Source organism: Pelobates fuscus, chromosome 8, assembly GCF_036172605.1.
Source record: "Pelobates fuscus isolate aPelFus1 chromosome 8, aPelFus1.pri, whole genome shotgun sequence".
In the NCBI taxonomy this organism is placed as follows: domain Eukaryota; kingdom Metazoa; phylum Chordata; class Amphibia; order Anura; family Pelobatidae; genus Pelobates; species Pelobates fuscus.
Genome location: NC_086324.1, coordinates 97,573,406 through 97,592,601, shown reverse-complemented (window position 1 = coordinate 97,592,601; position 19,196 = coordinate 97,573,406). Strand labels below are relative to the sequence as shown.

The window sequence follows — 19,196 nt, the reverse complement described above, 5'->3', positions numbered from 1 at the left end:
TCTGGATTTGAAGTCACACTCAAAATTAAAGTGGAAAAACACACTACAGGCTGTGACGGTACAATCCGTTACTCCGTCAAGCATTCCCTTCTTCGCATAAAATAACACCAGCAAGTAATCCACAGAGTAATAAACTGCTGGTATCGCCAAATAATCCACACATGAGCCAAGGCTTAATGCTGGAACAAGACTGATTTACTGGCACACAGAACTCACAATTTATGCAACACAAAACTCCTCCTCTGGGCCAGGATAGATAATTGAGTTTTAGCAATACACATAGCTCAATTATCTGCTGGCCAGAACATTTACAGTGTAACATACTTTTTACCTAACATTCATAACTCTAAAACCATACATCACATTCACATACAAATTACATATTCACAATCAATCCATTCAGGGGAACAACATATTAAAAAATGGCATGAATCAGACCAGGGGTTCAGAAGTTAGTAAAAGTATATTTTGGTCCCTGGCTGGCAGCATGGCAATCTGGTTTAAGCAGGTTTTACAGAGGCCTCTATCCTGGAGACAAAGGGGAAAGTAATCCAATTATCCAGGGCTAGAGGCAGACTCAATTGAGCACATGGTTGCAAAAAGACATAAAACACTGATATATCTTTATTTTTGTTGTGCATGGTTTGACAAAATGATATACGCTGCCACAAGAGCAAACATAATCACAGTAATATCACAGATTCATACATATGTGGCATTGAGGTGAAAGCACATTTTGTAAGCATTTTTAACGTGGTAAGACTATCTAGTGATATATGACATGCAAGTATCAGCGTTAGTAGGTATACGAATAGAAAAATTATAATGTTTATAAACGTCAGAGCAAAATATATAATAACATGCTACTAGGCTGGTTATGTTAGTTATGCTAATCCAGTTGTGCACATTTTTAAACTACTTATAGAGAGGTTGATCATGGTGAAAACATGCAGTGTGCATATGTCTGATATCTCTAAGAAAATGTGTCATCTGGGTAAGTTAAGTGATCAGCGTTTACCTATGCTTAGGTAACTGCGCTAGTGCACAACTTAGGGAGACATTATGAACAGTGTTAATTAACAGCATGCAGTATTAACTTCAATAGGCTATATTAGCTGATTGTTAAATATGAGTAATTCTCTTTTTTTCTCGACTCACATTGGATAACAATATTTGTTCTTGAAGCGTCAATTTTGAAAAGGTATCATTTAAACAGAACATTGAGGCATGAGAGTATACATCAGAAGCGGGTTGTGTCTGCATTTGTGGTGCCTGTTAGAGTGTCAGTGAGTAGAGGTATGTTCATTATATTTGAAAACAAGGAATCATTTAAGTTTATATCTATAGGGGAACATATATGAATGGTAGGTTGCCAGGCATGCAGGCTAGTTGGCATGGGAATGGCCAGTAGCAAGCTGTCTGGGGACACAACCAGAGGGTGTGAGATGGCATAGTGACAGTCTGATATTTAATGTGAGAGTCTCGTGTAGGTTGTTCTGCTCATCACAAAAATTACAAAAAGGATTAGTCCAGGAGAGTCAGTAGGGCCATATTGCCGGGTGAACTGAGAATCTGTGGTGATGTTTAGGCCTCAGTTTGTAGAGATGTCTGTGTTCAGCCGATGCCTGCTCTGCTGAGCTGCTGGCATTGTGTATGAGTCTCTTGGGTGCCTGGTGTACCTGTGCAGCAGGGTAAATACCCCTTCAGGGTTTTTCCTCCGATGGGTCGTGGCTGTGCTCTCTGTCTGTTCCGTCTGCCAGTAAGTGGTCTCGCTGTGATTAGGTCCGGTGCCACGCGGTGGTGAGTGGGTAAGTGAATTTGGGTGCCCAAGTTGGGGTGAGTTGTCACCGTCTTAGTCGCTTGTTTTTGCTTGAGTGGGCGAACGCCCGCTTGGAGTACCTGTAGTGGAGCGCCATAATAGCGTCGGCGGGTCAGCGGTCGAACCCATATGGTCACCGCCCGTGCCGCTTGAAAACTGGGCATGCCCCTGCTGCGCTGTAGCTTGTAGAAGGCCGAGCAAAGCCTGTCGAGGGCCTCTAGGGAGGAGGGCTGCACACCCTTGCTCGTGGTTCCCCTCTGTGATTCATGATGGGCGGCCATCTTGGATACGATCCGCCTGCCTGCTCCTTGCTGCTACCAGTTGTGAGTGCTTGGGTCTGGTCAGCCTGCTTGGTCCGTCCAGCTAGTAGGACCGGGATATCCCCCACCGGTCCAAGAGGGGGGGGTTTGGAAACCTGCTTCGTCACGAGGGGATCCGGTGCCGAAGAGAGCGGCCGCCTCTCCCCAGCTCCGGTCTCCGTAGGCCGCGTTTGCCGTCCCGGTTTTCCGGCTCCTACGAGCACAGAAAAAGGTCTCGTTGTACCCAGAGGTGCACCCCGACTTGGGTGTTGCACCCTGGTGGTTCTTTGGGCTATTCCGCCCACGATTTTGCAGGTTTTCTGGCCCGGGATGCAGGAGCTCGAGTCCCCTGCGTCTGCTTAGGTCGACGGCCAGGCTCCGCCCCCATAAAACACTTTAAAATACATAAAGTCCCCTTTTACACATAACACACAGACATTTCACATATCCCCAGATAGCTGGGATCTGAACGCACAAAACTACCGAATAGCGCTCAGATCCTATTCACACAGTTCAATTGCCATGGAGCTAAAGTCTTTCCCATAGTCTTTCATTATATGAATAGGCTCCATGGCATAGCTATCTGGGGGTATCACCGCTCACACAGGGCAAGTCCGAATGGCCCCACTGTGTTTAAAGGGCCAGAATGAGTGACATGCACTCTGTTAGGGCCGAATACTGTTTTTAAAGGGCCCAATCTCCCAGGGCCATAGTCCAAAGGCAGGAGGCGGGCAGCCAGGCTTCTCCAATGCAATGTGGCGAGATTGCTCTCGTCACACAGGCTGATCCAACTTTGATGTAATGTCCTTCAAACAAGTCAAAATGAGGCTCAGTAGTGTGTGTGGCCTCCACGTGCCTGTATGACCTCCCTACAATGCCTGTGCATCATCCTGATGAGGTGGCGGATGGTCTCCTGAGGGATCTCCTCCCAGACCTGGACTAAAGCATCTGCCAACTCCTAGACAGTCTGTGGAAAAACATGATGTTGGTGGATGGAGCGAGACATGATGTCCCAGATGTGCTCAATTGGATTCAGGTCTGGGGAACTGCTGACACAGTCCAGCCACATGAGGTCTAGCATTGTCTTGCATTAGGAGGAACCCAGGGCCAACCGCACCAGCATATGGTCTCACAAGGGGTCTGAGGAGGTCATCTCTGTACCTAATGGCAGTCAGGCTACCTCTGGCGAGCACATGGAGGGCTGTGCGGCCCCCCAAAAAAATGCCACCCCACACCATTACTGACACACTGCCAAACCGGTCATGCTGGAGGATGTTGCAGGCAGCAGAACGTTCTCCACGGTGTCTCCAGACTCTGTCACGGCTGTCACATGTGCTCCGTGTGAACCTGCTTTCATCTGTGAAGAGCACAGGGTGCCAGCGGTGAATTTGCCAATCTTGATGTTCTCTGGCAAAAGCCAAATGTTCTGCACGGTGTTGGGCTGTAAGCACAACCCCCACCTGTGGACGTCGGGTCCTCATACCATGCTCATGGAGTCTTTCTGACCGTTTGAGCAGACACATGCACATTTGTGGCCTGCTGGAGGTCATTTTGCAGGGCTCTGGCAGTGCTCCTCCTGTTCCTCCTTGCACAAAGGCAGTGGTAGCGGTCCTGCTGCTGGGTTGTTGCCCTCCTACGGCCTCCTCCATCGAGCGCTTTTCTTTTTATTTTCACTTTGGGTAGCACTTAGGTAGTCAGTATGTTGGTATAAGTTAGTTAGTTTACCAGTTGTTTAGGGTTTCTAGATAGGCAGTCTTAGACCTTTTCTGGACCTTATATTTAGGGCTATTTATTCAGGACCCTTTTGTCCGTAGGACTTATAGTCTGCCTATGAGAGAGGGAGTTTTTCATATTGCCTTTTTTTTGGGTTATCAGCTCCTATTTTTGCTTTTACCTAGGAAGCTGTGGGTGGTATAAGGTGGAGAGGGGTTCTCTCTTTTTTTTTTTTGCTCCCTTCCTCCTACCCTTTCTATCCCTTTACCCATTGTTATATGCAACTTCCCTCTCTTCTTTCTGTTTATTCCTTTTATTGTACTATACTATATACATCTCTTTTTTTCTGTATCCAGAGCTACTTCCTTTGGGATCCCCTTGTTTCAAGGGTCTCCTTTGCTGTAGTCTAGTGTGAATTGTTGGTAATGCAATGTGAATCTCAAAATGTTAGGCCAAAATAGCGGAGTTAGTAAAATGAAAGTTTGTTTTCAGTTTGGCTATTTTCGCTTAAAATGTAAAATTCACGGGGTTCGTTATAGAAGTTGCTCTATATAAACGTGTATGGTTCGAGAAAGCAGATTTCCTCTTGTGTCGTTAAATGCCTCTTGATGGAACTGGATGTAAGGTAGGGAAAGTGAGCTTTTTACACTCTAAACTATGCAAAGGGAACATATATATATATGGTGCTTGGATTGCACCTCTATGTTTATGCCGTTATTATTATTTTTAATTTGTATTTTGTTGTAGTTTGCACATGCAAGTTACAAATGTTCCCAGTATGAGATAGGTAAGAGAGTAAAACAGTGGTTACATGGTTTAAATGAGGCAATACATACATTATGTCACCTAAGGTAAGTATGGCCTATTGGTGCATGAGAGATTTGTGTCATGGGCTATTTCTGCTCCTGATTGTTTATATAGTCCTCTGCTAATTGGGTGTATGTATAGGTTTAGACTGTCATTAATTTAGAAACTGTGGAACTTGGGAAACTTAGAGCATATTAAACTTTATAGAGAGGTTGCAGTGCCCCAGGGAAGGGTTCTTATACAGGGTTCTTTGCTAACTTATGTGGTCTATGGGTCATTGGGTGGGTAAGAAACTCTCCAGTGGTTTCTCTAGTGTGAGCTCCCTGGGCTATCCAGGAAGTGTTGCTACTGGTGCCGTAGTACTATAGGGGGTCAGCATTGTGGAGCAGTGGGTAATAGATTTAGCCGCTGGAGGAATGTCGTCTGGTCTCCAGAACTGCTAGGGAGCCCTTTATTCCCCATCTGTATTTAATTGCGGAGTCTCGCAGCCGTCGTGCAATAGGTGCTAGCTGCCTCCTCGCCATCAGCACACTGAATGGGAGGTCTCTGTAAATGGCAATGGTGCACTCCTCAAAGTGGATGTCTCCTAGCTCTCTCGAGCGGGACATTATGATGGATCGAGCTGCAATGTCCTTAGTCACTGCTATAATGTCTCTTGGTGCAGCTGCAGCTTTACGGATCCGGAATGCTGAAGTGATCATACCAGAGTCTGCAACTCTCTTTGCGCCCATGGAGGTCAGCAGTCTCTGGAGCAAGGGTAATAGGGCATCTCCCGCTATTTGTTCTGGCACCCCTCTAAGGCAGATATTCTTCCTCCTGTGCCGGGATTCCAGTGCAGTCACAGTCCTGTTTAGTCTCTGGACATGTTGGGCGAGGTCCTGGGTCTCATCTTGGGTGGTCCGCAGCTGCTGTTCTCTGGCTACTTCCCTGGACTCCACCTCGTTGACCCTCTGGGACAGGGATCCCAGCTCTGCTTGAGTAGCGTGCAGGTCTGCTTTCCATACCCATCTCATTTCCAGCAAGAGGTCTTTGATATCCCATTTTGTTGTTGGCGACAAGTCTTTGTCTGATTCAGACTAATTATAGGGACCGGGCTTTGGCGGGGAGGTGAGAGCCTCTTCTTCGTCTCGGGATGCCTCGGAGGCAGTCTCCTCACTCAGCTCCGCCGGCGCCATCTTTGGTGCAACTCGTGGGGTAGGCCTGTTGAATGACAGCCTGATATCAGGCATTTTTGGTACCTCCGGAATGTGGAAATTTTCAGTTTTTCCGCCGCATAATTTCGGGTGTCTGCTGTTCTTTAGTTTCTTTTCGTGGAGCTCCACACACGTCCGTCTAGTCTGCTTGGTAGCCACGCCCCTATGCCATTATTTTGACATGGTGTTCCTCAGACAATGTTTGTTAGAGAGAAAAAAACTCAATCCTTAAATGTTTTTTCCCCTCTAATAGTTTTTCAGATTGTTGGATGGGTTAGACTAGTGCTCTCAGCCATTTACTGCTATCCAAGTTGGATGAAATTGATGATAATTTTGTGGAAATATCAATGCCACATTTACATGTTACAAATAATGGGGCTCTTTACAGCACCCAGACAGTTTTGGGGTAATGCCAAGAGACTCTAAGCAACAAAACTCACTGTAGTGGTTGTTACCTGGATTGACTTTATGACAGTTTTGGAAATGATATGGTTTTTTTTCCCTTTTTATTTTTTTAAATTTATATTTTTTTTTTACATTCCAGGAACAAATGAGCATTTAGGAAAATTGCTTCTCTCCGGCATTTCAAAGATTGCACGTGTGCTTTTAAATGTTGGATTCCTCTGTGACATGCAAATAATGTGTATTTTTGAATTTTGTGAAATGCTTATGTAGGAATCACTTTATGCACTTTCTGTATAGTCTTTTCATGGTTACATTATTTCCCATATGCCGCTTTCTTAAATCGCTTGAAAATATTAATGTGATTAAACTACTTGTTATGGTGTACAAATGCATACATAGTGTAGTGTAATAGTGTATGCATTTGTCTCTTCTCATTCACACAGACATCATTGTCTCTGAGCTGTTGCTGCTGTATTGGGTTAGGATGTATCAGTATTGTGGAAAGAATCCTTCAAAGAGGAATTGGCAAAGTTCCATCACGTTTGTGATGATAAACTTCCTATTCTGGTTTGTAACTGCTGTGAAGATGTGCAATGTAATTTAACATTCTAGATGACTAGACTCCTTTAACCTCTGTTTAATTGCAGTTTTTACTGTGAGCACAAATATGGTTGGACGCACGCAGTCAGTTGTAATATTTTTCTTTAGTTACAACTTATTCCAGTGGTGGCTGGTAAAGTTTTTAGATGGTGGGGTTACAAATTCCACCCACAGCATTTGACCCCACCCCCTCTCTGGAAACTACACATCCTGATATATTGGACACCTAAAATATTATAATATAAAATTATTCAAATTGACATCACACAAATCCAGTTTCTCAACAAAAAAAAAAGTAGAGGATACAGGACAATGCTGAACAGAACTGTACTGAAAACATGGCATGGTCTGGCAGCATGTGTAAACAGATACAGTTTGGTAGATCTTGGGGAAGCCTTTAAAGAAGCAAAACTATGCTGGGATTTAAGGAACACATTTTAATCCGATACAAAGATGACTTGATAGAGGCATTTTTAGAAGGCACACGCTGTCCCTATTAGATGATGTGACCAGAAGTAACACGCAGTTACTAGTATTGAAACCGAGCTTACTGTGTTCTCCTGTAGCGTAGTGGTTAAAGTACGGTACGTCTTTTTATTTATTTATTTTTTGTGCTGCCTAGCTGGGTATATATCTTGTTGGTAAAAATCAGAGAAATCCATATGCATAGATGTTACATGCAGTGCATATATTATTTTACATGGATTAGCACATAAGATGGTAAAATGTTTCACTCTTGCTCACTTCACATAAACTCAGGAAGAGAAATTAATGTAGTTTGTCAGAGTTTAAAAAGGGCATTAAGTAACTATATTAGTACACTGTATATTTGATAACTGCATGTCACTTGTGAAAACAATGAACAGGTAAAACAAAACAATGCAGGGATTTAAATCGCAACCCCAGACTCTGATGAGTACAGAATGAGCTTTGCATTAGAAACTCACTGCACTGCCTCTAGGATACCTTATCAACAACACATTTCAATGTGTTTTAGACCTTTGAACGATAGTGGGCATATCTTAGGTGCTCTTATTGGAAAGATTTTAAAAATGACCTAAATTCTACAACTGATTAGTTGTCCTCAACATCTTGTCCAGACCGCCATGATAGAAACCTAGAATGTGACGGCAGATAAGAACCATTCGGCCCATCTAGTCTACCAAATTTTCTAAATACTTAAATTAGTCCCTGGTCTTATATTATATCTAGGATAGCCTTATGCCCATCCCACTCATGCTTAAACTCCGTGTTAACCTCTACCACTTCAGCTGGAAGGCTATTCCATGCAGCCACTACCCTCTCACTAAAGTAATACTTCCTGATATTATTTTTAAACCTTTGCCCCTCAAATGTAGGACTATGTCCTCTTATTGTGGTAGTTCTCCTTCTTTTAAATATAGTCTCCTCCTTTACTGTGTTGATTCGTTTTATGTATTTAAACGTTTCTGTAATATCCCCCCGTGTTGTCTTTCCTCTAAGCTATACATATTAAGATACTTTTAACTTTTGATTAGCCGTGAATTAGTCTGTGCTGTAGTTGAAGAAGGGGGGGGGGGGGGGGAATTATAGCACTGAAGTGCTCTACAGTGTATGTTCACCATATATAATGGAAATTTGCAAGTTAATCCTTTCCGAAAGGGAAACTATGTCCGTAATTAACTATTTTATAAATGTCAATATCCAGTTTTTTTTCTGACTGTTATATGATGTGTTGCAGCCTTAAATGAGCCTCCACTGATGTACATGAACATAAACAAATGATCAGTATTCATTGTCGGAACACAAGAGTGTGGTCGGTGACGAAAACTGATGACTTAAAAAGTCATCTGAAGAACCCCCTGATTTTTTTTCTTTGACATGTTATTTGAAGAATTACATTTTGAAAGATGCCCATTAAACATGATTAGTCTCAACCAATCTTTTCACTGCAAACAATTCTGCCACCAATCCATGCCTCTACACTCTCCTGTGAATCCACTGCCATTATACCAATTGGAAATGGAAATAAGAGCACTCCGTCTGTCTACAGTAGGAAAGCTCCTAGGCATATATATTAGACTAACTAATATAAAACTACATTGTTTGTAATATATAGACTTTGTTTCCAACATATTAACCCGTTCCTTAGTAGGAATATACAATAGACAAGAGGTCACCCTCTGAAATTGAAGAAAGCCATTTTTACTTACAGCTGAGATAAGGGTTTTTTTTTACAGTAAGAACAATAAAGATGTGGAATTCTCTTCCTAAAAAGGTTCTTATCAGATTCTATAGATTTTTTTTTTTTTTTTAAACAGAATATTAAAGGATATACTTGATATGTATGTAAACAGGTTGTTGATCCAAGGAGACATCTGATTGCCATTATGGAGTCAAGAAGGAATTTTTCAAAATAGTGTTGCATAATTGGAAATGGGTTTCAAGGTTGAAGTTGATAGACCTTAGTCTTTTTTTTTTTTTCAACTTAGACTACTATGTAACCCTATTTTCGTAATTGACAACAGTTTTTTTTGTTTTTTTAATCAATGCAGAGATATTACAGGACACAATAGGAGAGCATTAATGACTTTAGTTCATGCACTTTACACTATTTAGCTTTTTTAAGTTGTAGGTTTAACTGTACAGTGTGATATTTATTTACCTCGCAACAGTCCTGGATTCAGGAGGACAGTACCATATTAGAGACTATGTCCCAGGTATTTTTCTATTGCACTCAGTGGTTACTTTCTCGGGTGTCCCAAAAGTCCTTACACAATGCAAACTGAATGCAAAACCCACAGAGGGTTTGCAGTGCTCTGAGCATGGCCAGTGTTTTTCAAATCCCTTTACCAACAATATCACAAGCCAACTTTAGCTTTTGGTCTCAGATTTTTCACTGTAGAGGTGGTCATCTTAAAATTTCATAACCCTTTTCACATCCTTATTGATAACTATTGTTAGGAAAAACATGCATAGGCATAGAGAATGGAGTGTCAGCGGGTGATGGTTTGGGGAGTTGCAACATATGATTCGTAGGCAATTTTTTTTTTGAGGTTTATATAAATTGTCTTGGGACAAAAATTACATAGATTATCAGTTGACATTAATACCAATAGTTTTGCCTGTCTGAAAACTTTGTGGTGTACGGTGATCATTCATGATTTACTGCAACCATTAGATGTTCTATAATAATATTTGTAGCTTGGTTTAAGGATTGGAGTAACGTTTTGATTGTTATTTCCCCAGTGTAAAAAGTACAGGGACCAATTCACAGAGCAAAAGAAATTCATTTATGATGAAAAACTGGAAGCCAGTGAGCTCTTCAAGGACAAGAAGTCCTTATATCCAGCCAGGTAAACCTTTTTTTTTTTTGTTTCCCCTTGTTCTCCCCTTACATTTTATATTATGTATTATTACATATTAGACATGTTATGTTAATATGTAAAATATGAAAAACTTAGTTACATTTCTGGAGCCCTTATACTGTGTGTGTGTGTGTGTGTATGTATGTATATATATATATATATATATATATATATATATATATATATATTAACTATACACCATACACAAACTGCAGTCATCTAATGTACATGAGGAATCTTCACGTATTATGGCTAGGAAACCTCAGAGCATTTCAACATACCTTGAATCTCCAGTAGAAAGATTAGGGGATGAATGGTAGTTAGTAGAATTTAGGAAGCCTGTTCGTATTTCCCATATTAATATTGGAATGGCTTTCTGCTCCAATACATTTTGCTGTAACCTGTGTTTCCAACTTCATTTTGAGAAGTAGGGAAGGGAGATTAGATTCTCAGGCCAAACGTGAGGGCTACAGAAGACCATATTATCCGAGTAGCAGTAACTGGAAGTACAGGAAAATAACTTACTAGGTAATGATTGTGACTGAAAGACATTTTCTTTAGAAAATAATTACATTGAAAAATACTTATTACTACATACTTGGAAATGTAGAGAGTAGCATGTACTTCAGAGAGGAACTACTCATATGCCATCTTCTTATTGTTGATTTGAGAAATGCAAATTTTCACTTGAAATCAGGAGAGGAAACCTAGTTAAATATGAGGAGAGAATTAATGTGTGTGTGTGTATATAAATATAATTTTTCTTTATATTTTTTTCTTTGTATTTTTTTAGCAATCTTAACTTTATTAATTTTTTTTTTTCTGTAACACTGTAACATTTTGAGTGGGTAGTTGTTGGCTTCTATAGCTAGACTAGAGACTCCGGAAACTTGAATATGTATTGGGAATGTGTACAGTATGGAGACAGCTGTCTAACATCACTTGCCACAACAGAAAAAAATCTGAAATAGTTGGAATATTTTGTATACTAGGTCACAGCAAGGCAGCCACTCAATTTTAAAGCTTTGTACTTAATTACTGTCTAGGGCACCTATGTGTCCTCTGACAATACATGCTTGCTGTGCTAAAGACATTAATGCTGCTAATTGGTAATTGTTCTCTTGGAATAGCTGTAGTCTCCTATTCAGTCGCCTATTGTATGTGTGCTTTTTGTTTTTTGTGTACTACCATTTTTATTTTTTAATACTTGGTATTTTGATGTTTAATAAAACATACGCTTGTTGCCTATCCATTGGTCTCAGCAGATCTAATCTCTCACACACATTTAGATTGTAAAAATCCACTGTTTTTTTGTTGACTATTTTTCCTTTTAAAACGGACAAGTCCACTTATTGGACTTACGGTTCATCAAACATCACTAAGGTTCATTGACCAGTGTAAGCAGGAATTGTAGAGTAATAAATTGTAACAATGCAAACAAAAATAATTCATGTAATACATATTATTGCATAATGTTCTGGGATTACCGTAATAATGTGTTTTTTTTTGGTTTTGTTTTTGGCAAAATTGACGCTGTTATTATTTTAGTGTTGGGCAACCATTCCATGGAGATTACTTAGAAATAAGCAAGAATCCCAAATATAAGAAGCTAAGTGAATCAATAGAAGAAAAGATCATAATTGCTGACACTGTGAATAAGATAAACAGAGCCAATGGGAAGGTATAGTACATCCACTTTATTGCTAAATGCTTTTAGTGATATGTTAATGGTTAATTTCTACTCTCCAGTAGAGAAAGATAGGGATTTTGGTGTGTGTGTGTGTGTGTGTGTATATATATGTATGTGTGCAGGGCCGGATTTAGATGAAAAGAGGCCCTAGGCTATTCCACTTATGAGGCCCTTTCACCTCCCATTTTTAAGTTTGTAAATTACATGAGAGACAATAAAATACATCATTACTGTGATATATATCAATTTGTTAAATGAAACATGTTGTGATTGGTACTAACCTTTATAAAAAATGTGGCACGGATAATAAATAAATAAAAAAGTCGAGATGAGGAGAAAGGGGGTGATTGAGAGGGGGGGTGATGAGGAGGAGAGGGGGGGGTGACTAAAAAAATTACCTTAAATCCCTGGTGGTCCAGTGGGGGCTGCCTGGTGGTCCGGGGGGGCCCTGGTGGTCCGGTGGCCCTCATCTCGCGAGACCCAATCAGAGCATTACCGTGGTAACCTGCGGCAACGCTCTAATTGGGCAGTGCACGCGAGATCCATGGTCTGCAGCTCTGCACATTGCGGAGCTACAGACCGCCGGTCTCGGTGATCGCGGCAGGAGGGGCATTGCAGTCTGCCCCGGGCACCCCCCTAGTAAGTGGCACCCGGGGCGGACCGCCCACCCCTCACCCCCCTCTGTACCCCCTTAGTACGCCACTGGTCATATCATATACGTAGAATTTCTCCTTATTTTCGGTTCAGTGTTTTAGTGTTCACTGTTTTTAGAATAGTGTAATTTTTATTTTGCTAACAATTTGAATGTAGGCCCCTCTTTATCTTGAGGCCCTAGGCTGAAGCCTAGTTAGCCTATAGGAAAATCCGGCCCTGGATGTGTGTGACAAAGACCTCCTGGGTCAAAACGTTGATCCTATTTACTACACGTAAAGTTTGATTGAAAAAATCCCCTGGTGTGCTCTCTTCATCGTTTTCCATATGTATGTGTGTATGTATGTGTGTGTGTGTGTGTGTGTGTGTGTATATCCATAATATCCATATCATTGTAACAAAAGCAGGAAAAGTTACCTGTGCACTCTCCAAAATCCCTAAGTGCATGTAACTTTTCTTGCTTTTGTTCTTTAGTTCGGTCTGGTTAATACTATAGCCATTGCTGCGACCCTAGAGTAAGGGGGGTTTCAGTGCAGGGCTTAATTTTGTGTAAATGTCTATACATGGTAAGGTAGTGAGCTTTGCCAATTATTTCTGTATTTAATGTTATAAGTTAACCAATTAGAAGCTGCAGCACATTTACCATCATGTTATGAAGAAAGCACTGTACAGGTAGCCAATAATCATTCTGTAAATTTTGGAGTTTTATTCTTTATATAAATCCATAGATAATTGGTAATTTATCCTTCTGACTTCACATTAGAGCTTGTAGAATAATGATGGTTACTAGGTATTAAACCATGTATACACACCATTAATGAAGTGTCTGTGAGATCATAATCCGTTTTTTTTTTTTTTTGTATAGCATTAATTTCCATGCATTTACAATCCAAAAGGCATTAATGGGTGTAGATACAAAAGTTTACTGAAAATGAATTTAATCGTGACAGCTATAGAATTGTAATATATAAGGGAATCTTGACATTGTTAGATACTTTATTGTCCTGTTGTGTTTGACCTTTTCAGATAATGGTGTCAAATGTTAAGTCACTTAATGAATTTCCTTTTGAGAACTTAGCATACATTTGTTTTGTTTGTGGGTTGTCTGTTTTTTTTTTAAAAAAACTTTTTTTTTTTTTTGCAAATCCTACAACACAATGACTAACAGTTACATTTAACACCGTTTTTTATTTTATGGAACAGAGACCATTTAGAAATGCTTGTCTTTGTACATAAATACTTTAAAACACATTCCCAATAACCAATTGTCTTCCACTTCTGTTGTGCTTGAGATCCTATCATCACCTTAAAGGAACATTCCATGCATCTTAATTACCTTTGCACTTTTTATGGGTTCTGTTAGGATAAACTCCTTGTCCCCAGGCTTCTTTCACTCAGCTCATTATAGCTTCAGTGATAAGCAACAAATGCTGTTATGCTCAGCTAACACCATGGGACATCACAAATGACAGGAATGTTACATTTCCACCCAGACTGTACCAGTTCTTTTATAATGTCCACATACTGCATGTGCATACCATTCAGATCCTGTATAAGATGTACGAGGTCTCAAAAATAATGAATGAACCCGAATGGTGCACTGATGGAACCTGTGCAGATCCTTCTATTATCATGCTTAATAATTAATAGACTTGTGCGTAGCGATCCAAAATTTTGTCTGAAAACTTCATGGTGTGGATGGACAGAATTGTGTGGCATTTTTGGACGCCTTTAGTCCATGCTGCCGATGAGGAAATAATGAATTGTACAAACCAAAATGGCTCAAATATGCACCTATTCGTCTACTGCAAAATATATTCATAATATAAATATTATGTGTACAATAAACTCCTAGTGAGCAATCGTTTCGTGGGATATCAGCAGCACAATAGGGAACCAGCACTGACTGAAAAATCGCATTCACCACTTCCTCCTTGAACATTTTTATTTTCATACATTTATTTCTTATCTGCACCCTTAATGATCCATGCATTTTGTCCCATGTCCATGTTTGTTTTTGTGTATTTGTGAAATAGATAAAAAAAAAAAAACCTGACCGCAAATAAACTGACAAACTATTCAGAATATAAATTGTAGATTCCTAAAGTTTAAAATGTACAATACAAATATACTAGTTAGGACATTTGATTACTTGAGTTGCTATAAGAATATGTTGTGGCCAAACTAGATTTGTTTTCAAAGTGTCTTCACATGAGTGTAGAGAACAGAGCTATATTTGACTGTATCACAAGATAAACATTCCTTCAAATTCCCAGGGGGCAACAAGGATTTTTTTGCTGACAAAGAGTAATGCCATTATTGCTGACCAGAAGTCAGGCCAAATCAAGCTGGAGGTCCCTCTGGGAGATATCACCAAAGTTAGCATGAGTTCCCAAAACGATGGCTTCTTTGCTGTTCATCTCAAGGAGGTAAGGTCAGCCTTAATTTAATATATGCATTTCATAAAAGGTACAGTTGCAGTGATAATTCTTACATTGCCAACAAGTTTGTAATGTTAAAAAAAAAAAAAACTATTAATACATGGTAAACAATTATAAAGTAAAATGCATTTCACAGAAACATTCGGAAGAGTAAACTGCAACTACGTGCATACTTGCAAATAAAATGATATTAAATTATTTAATTTTCAACTATAGGGTAATGGCTCATTGATCCAAGGATAAATCTGACTGCCATTCTGGGGTCAAGAAGGAATTTCTTTCCTAGTTTGTAGCAAAATTGGAAGTGCTTAAAACTATTTTTTTTTTTTTTAAATGTTTTTGCTTTCTTTTGGATCAACACCAAAAAACAGGTGAAAGGATGGACACATGTCTTTCAGCCTAAAAGTAGCATTGTTTACAAACAAAAACAATTTATTCTCCAAGAAGACTTACTTAAATGCATTTTTGAAAAATCAATTCTCATTGGTTTATTAGATTTTCTGTCTTTATTCTATGTTTATTATAAATACCCCAAGTTTATGCAGACCAGTCACCGATAAATATGTACTATAACATACAGCCCTATGGTAAAGACTGAAAAGGAACACTTCAAGCACAAAAATAACATTAGTTGAACGAAGTGGTTTTGATATATAGTTCATGCCTCACTATATTATTCTACATTTATTTTACATTATAACAGGAGTGTTTTGACATTTTCATTTGACTTGTTTTGTGCTCCACAAATCACGAGATTAGTGAGGCTAAATGTTGGCAATAAATTTCTCTAGCTAATAATCTCCCAAAATTTCCCTCTGGCCAAAGAGGTGATTTTGTTTGAGAGGGTCTGACTTGATATGTTGCCAGGCATTTCTCATGGAAATTTTAGGTTACTTTGTGATCTAAATAGGCATTATGCAATTAAGAAAGTAAGTTAAAAGATAAAGTAGGCATTAGCTTCTTCCCATATTTACATTAAGAGAGATATGACTGTCAAGCCCTTTATACACTGCAACATTTCTGTAACTTCTAACACAATTTGTGAAAGCACCCAATTTGTTACTTTACACAAAATATACTGCATTTTTTAATGTAACAATTAGCTCAAATATGTAACTGTTGATCTTTTTATTTAAAATACATTATTATTATTATTATTAAAACGGTGTGTTTAAAGAAAAATAAAAAAAAGACTGTGCTATATATAATACAAATGTAAAAACCTTTTCAACATGATGGGTGGATAATAAGCCATTAAGACATTATGGTCCAAATAAATCTTTATGTAGAGATGATGTAAGCATTGCTAAGCAATAATGTTTTGCGAATACAAAGGTCAGGGCAGACTCATATACAGCACCAAATCCACCTTGAGGGCATAATCCAGCCATTGTTTTAGTATTTATAAAGAATGTGTGCTAACAAATGAACACAATGCAGTCTTGCACAAGACGGCAAGTATCATGCTGCAAACCTGGTAGGTGTTACCTTAGAGAAGTGGAGCTAAACATTCCTGCTGTGTATTATCTGTTTTGTTTTACAAAAGGTAATTCTGAGCTCACTAGACAAGAGAAGAAAGTGTAACGTGTAATTATCAACAGATCTTCATTGCGTTTTAATATTGCTGCTGCCAATTGAGTGATCATTGAAGCTAAATACAAAAACTTGCATGTCCCTGTCTTGTAATGGTTTGCATTTCTATGTGCAAATTAAGTAGATTTTGATTTGTCCTTATCCCGGTAATTTTATTTTTTGTTTTTATATACCCCTATTGCTTTAATTTACTGTATTGCGTTTTGTTATATCATAGCCGATTTAGAATTAGTTTGCCAAATTGAATTGAGTGAAGTATTATTAAGGAATTCCTGAGGTTGTTCGGACGCTGACCAAGCAAAAACCTCAGAGAAGCTCTCTTCAGAGCTGACTTATCATTATTGCAGCATTTATGGTAACTTAAAAATAATTTCACAGAAATAAGGCACTTTTTTTCTGCTGACTGACTTATTTTATCTCGTTTTATTTGTAGGGCTCCGCAGCAGCTTGTAAAGGAGACTTTCTATTCAGCAGTGATCATCTTATAGAAATGGCCACCAAACTCTACCGCACAACATTGATGCAAACAAAGCAAAAAATTTACATGGAGATTTCAGATGAGTAAGTTAGGCTATTGTAAAAAAAATGCATTGATTCTAAATTCTTCATAAATATATACAGTATATACAGGCCAGGCTCAACCGTTAGGCGAACTAGGCATGCGCCGGCATGTTTCCTGGTGGGCTCCCTGCTCCTGTCTGGTGCCACAGCGCTGGGCAATTCTCAAGACACCCAAAGGCGGGGGGGTTCTGACAGAAGCCCTGTCACAGGGGGGCCAGGAGGTGTCCGCCTCACGGCGCCCCCGAAGCTGTGCTAGCTAAGGCAGAGCAGACACCTGCATACCTTGATGGCAACAAATGCCAGTGACCTTCCAGAGGAGAGGGGGAAGGAGAAGCCAGGCGACGAGGGAGGCTGTTCTTGCAGCCTCTCACCCCTCCCTTGCGTCCCCTCAATGATTCCGGGAGCCGAAATATGACATTATTTCGGCCCCGACATACTAAACAGCGGGCGGGAGGAGTGAGGAGCTGCCCCACACTGGACTCCAGGGAGGTGAGTGTTTGACTGTCAGTGAGTGTGTGTGTGTCTGTCAGTGAGTTTGTGTATGTCCGTGTGAGTTTGTGTATGTCAGTGTGTGTGTCTGTGTCTGTGTCTGTGTCTGTCAGTGAGTGAGTGTGTGTGTCTGCCAGGGAGTGAGTGACATGAGGGGGCAGCAAAATGGATCTTTGCCTAGGGCAGCAGAAATCCTTGCACCGGCCCTGATTGTATACGTAGGTCATATGGTGCTAATTGCTGATATGAGAATTGTTGGGAATTCAAAGTGAATTTTATATTTAAGGCAAAAGTAGCAGAACTGTAAGCACATCGGACTAGGATAATTTTTCCAATTTGGGTTTTTTGGCTTCAAATTGGAATTCACTATGCATTTCACAAGTCTATCATGTAGCTAAATAAAACAAATATCAAAATGTACCTAAACAAATGCACAATTAGTCTACTTAGAAACTCCTTAGTAGACCGGCACCTCTTGTCAAATTCAAGCTTGTCCTTACTCAGTGTTTTATACTGGCTTGTATTTATCTCTCCCTTCCCTCTGATTGCCGCTTATACAGTGTTTAGCACATCATGGGCAAATCCTAGTGGAACCACAATGAACTGAAACATTCTACTAATCTTGTGTTACTACCGATGTAAGCTAATTAAATATTTGTTTTACTCCCTCAGGTTCCTCGTACAATTCAAGCAGGACAAGGTCTGTGTGAAGTTCATCCAAGGGACCCAGAAAAATGGCAACATCCCCACTTGCAAACGGAAAAATAATCGCCTCTTGGAAGTGGCTGTGCCCTAACCGTGCCACCTGTCTTTACTTAAAGACTTGTTCGTTTTTTAACAGTGCAATTTTTAAAGGGAGGGGTTTCAGCATTTTTTTTGGTTTGTTTTAATTATTCGTCGGCTATGGCTATAATGTTCCTTTTTGGCCTAAACAATCAGACAATCTTATGAACATTTTTAAGCTTTTATAATATTTTACCTTCCTAAGAAGCGTTTTGTTTTTTATCCCATGCAGTTATTCCCAAGTAAGATATTGCTAAAGCGGTTTTGTATGAACAGTGTACCCATACATGATGAAGTCAGCAGACCCCTGTAACAAATAACATACGCAAGCATTATCTACCAGATTCTATTTTACTGGCTCATTGCAGTATGTCCAAAGTAAGCTCTCCAAAGCTTGTGTTTTAAACCTCATGTCTATCACCCAGTGTAAAAAATAAACAAATAGGTGCAGTATGCATGAAACAAGAGGAACCCACCCAAAAGGCTGTGCTTAATAGAACATTGTCAAAGTGCCTAGAACATAGTGTTCATCAGTTCTAGATTGCTTTCTAAATGCCAATAAATATAAGTAGAATATGCATTTTCAGGTACTGCTACCAAAGGTTTGTCTTAGATTGTGTTCATCCTCTTGATCATGCAAAATTAAATAAAAAAAAATAAAAAAACCTGGAAAAAGCCCAACACTGATTTATTTAATACTGCATATAATTTGGAGTTCACATTATTTCATGTACACAATGAATCATTATTTCCTGGAAAGAACAGAACAGAATGCGTAAAGATTTTTTTTTTTTAATTTATCTAC

The 19,196-nt window shown here is 39.6% G+C and overlaps 1 protein-coding gene across 3 annotated transcripts in view; it reads left to right on the top strand.

Annotated features, from left to right (window-relative positions):
• The window catches only part of MYO1B (myosin IB), a 235,345-nt gene extending 216,378 nt beyond the window's left edge, over positions 1-18,967 (top strand). For all 3 annotated transcript variants that reach the window (XM_063430177.1, XM_063430176.1, XM_063430175.1), the window contains 5 exons: positions 10,065-10,171; positions 11,732-11,864; positions 14,801-14,953; positions 16,992-17,119; positions 18,281-18,967. In XM_063430177.1, the coding sequence (XP_063286247.1) occupies positions 10,065-10,171; positions 11,732-11,864; positions 14,801-14,953; positions 16,992-17,119; positions 18,281-18,404 (645 nt within the window). In that variant the 3' untranslated portion in view covers positions 18,405-18,967. The remainder of the gene's footprint in view (positions 1-10,064; positions 10,172-11,731; positions 11,865-14,800; positions 14,954-16,991; positions 17,120-18,280) is intronic.
• The last annotated feature ends 229 nt before the right edge of the window (positions 18,968-19,196 follow it).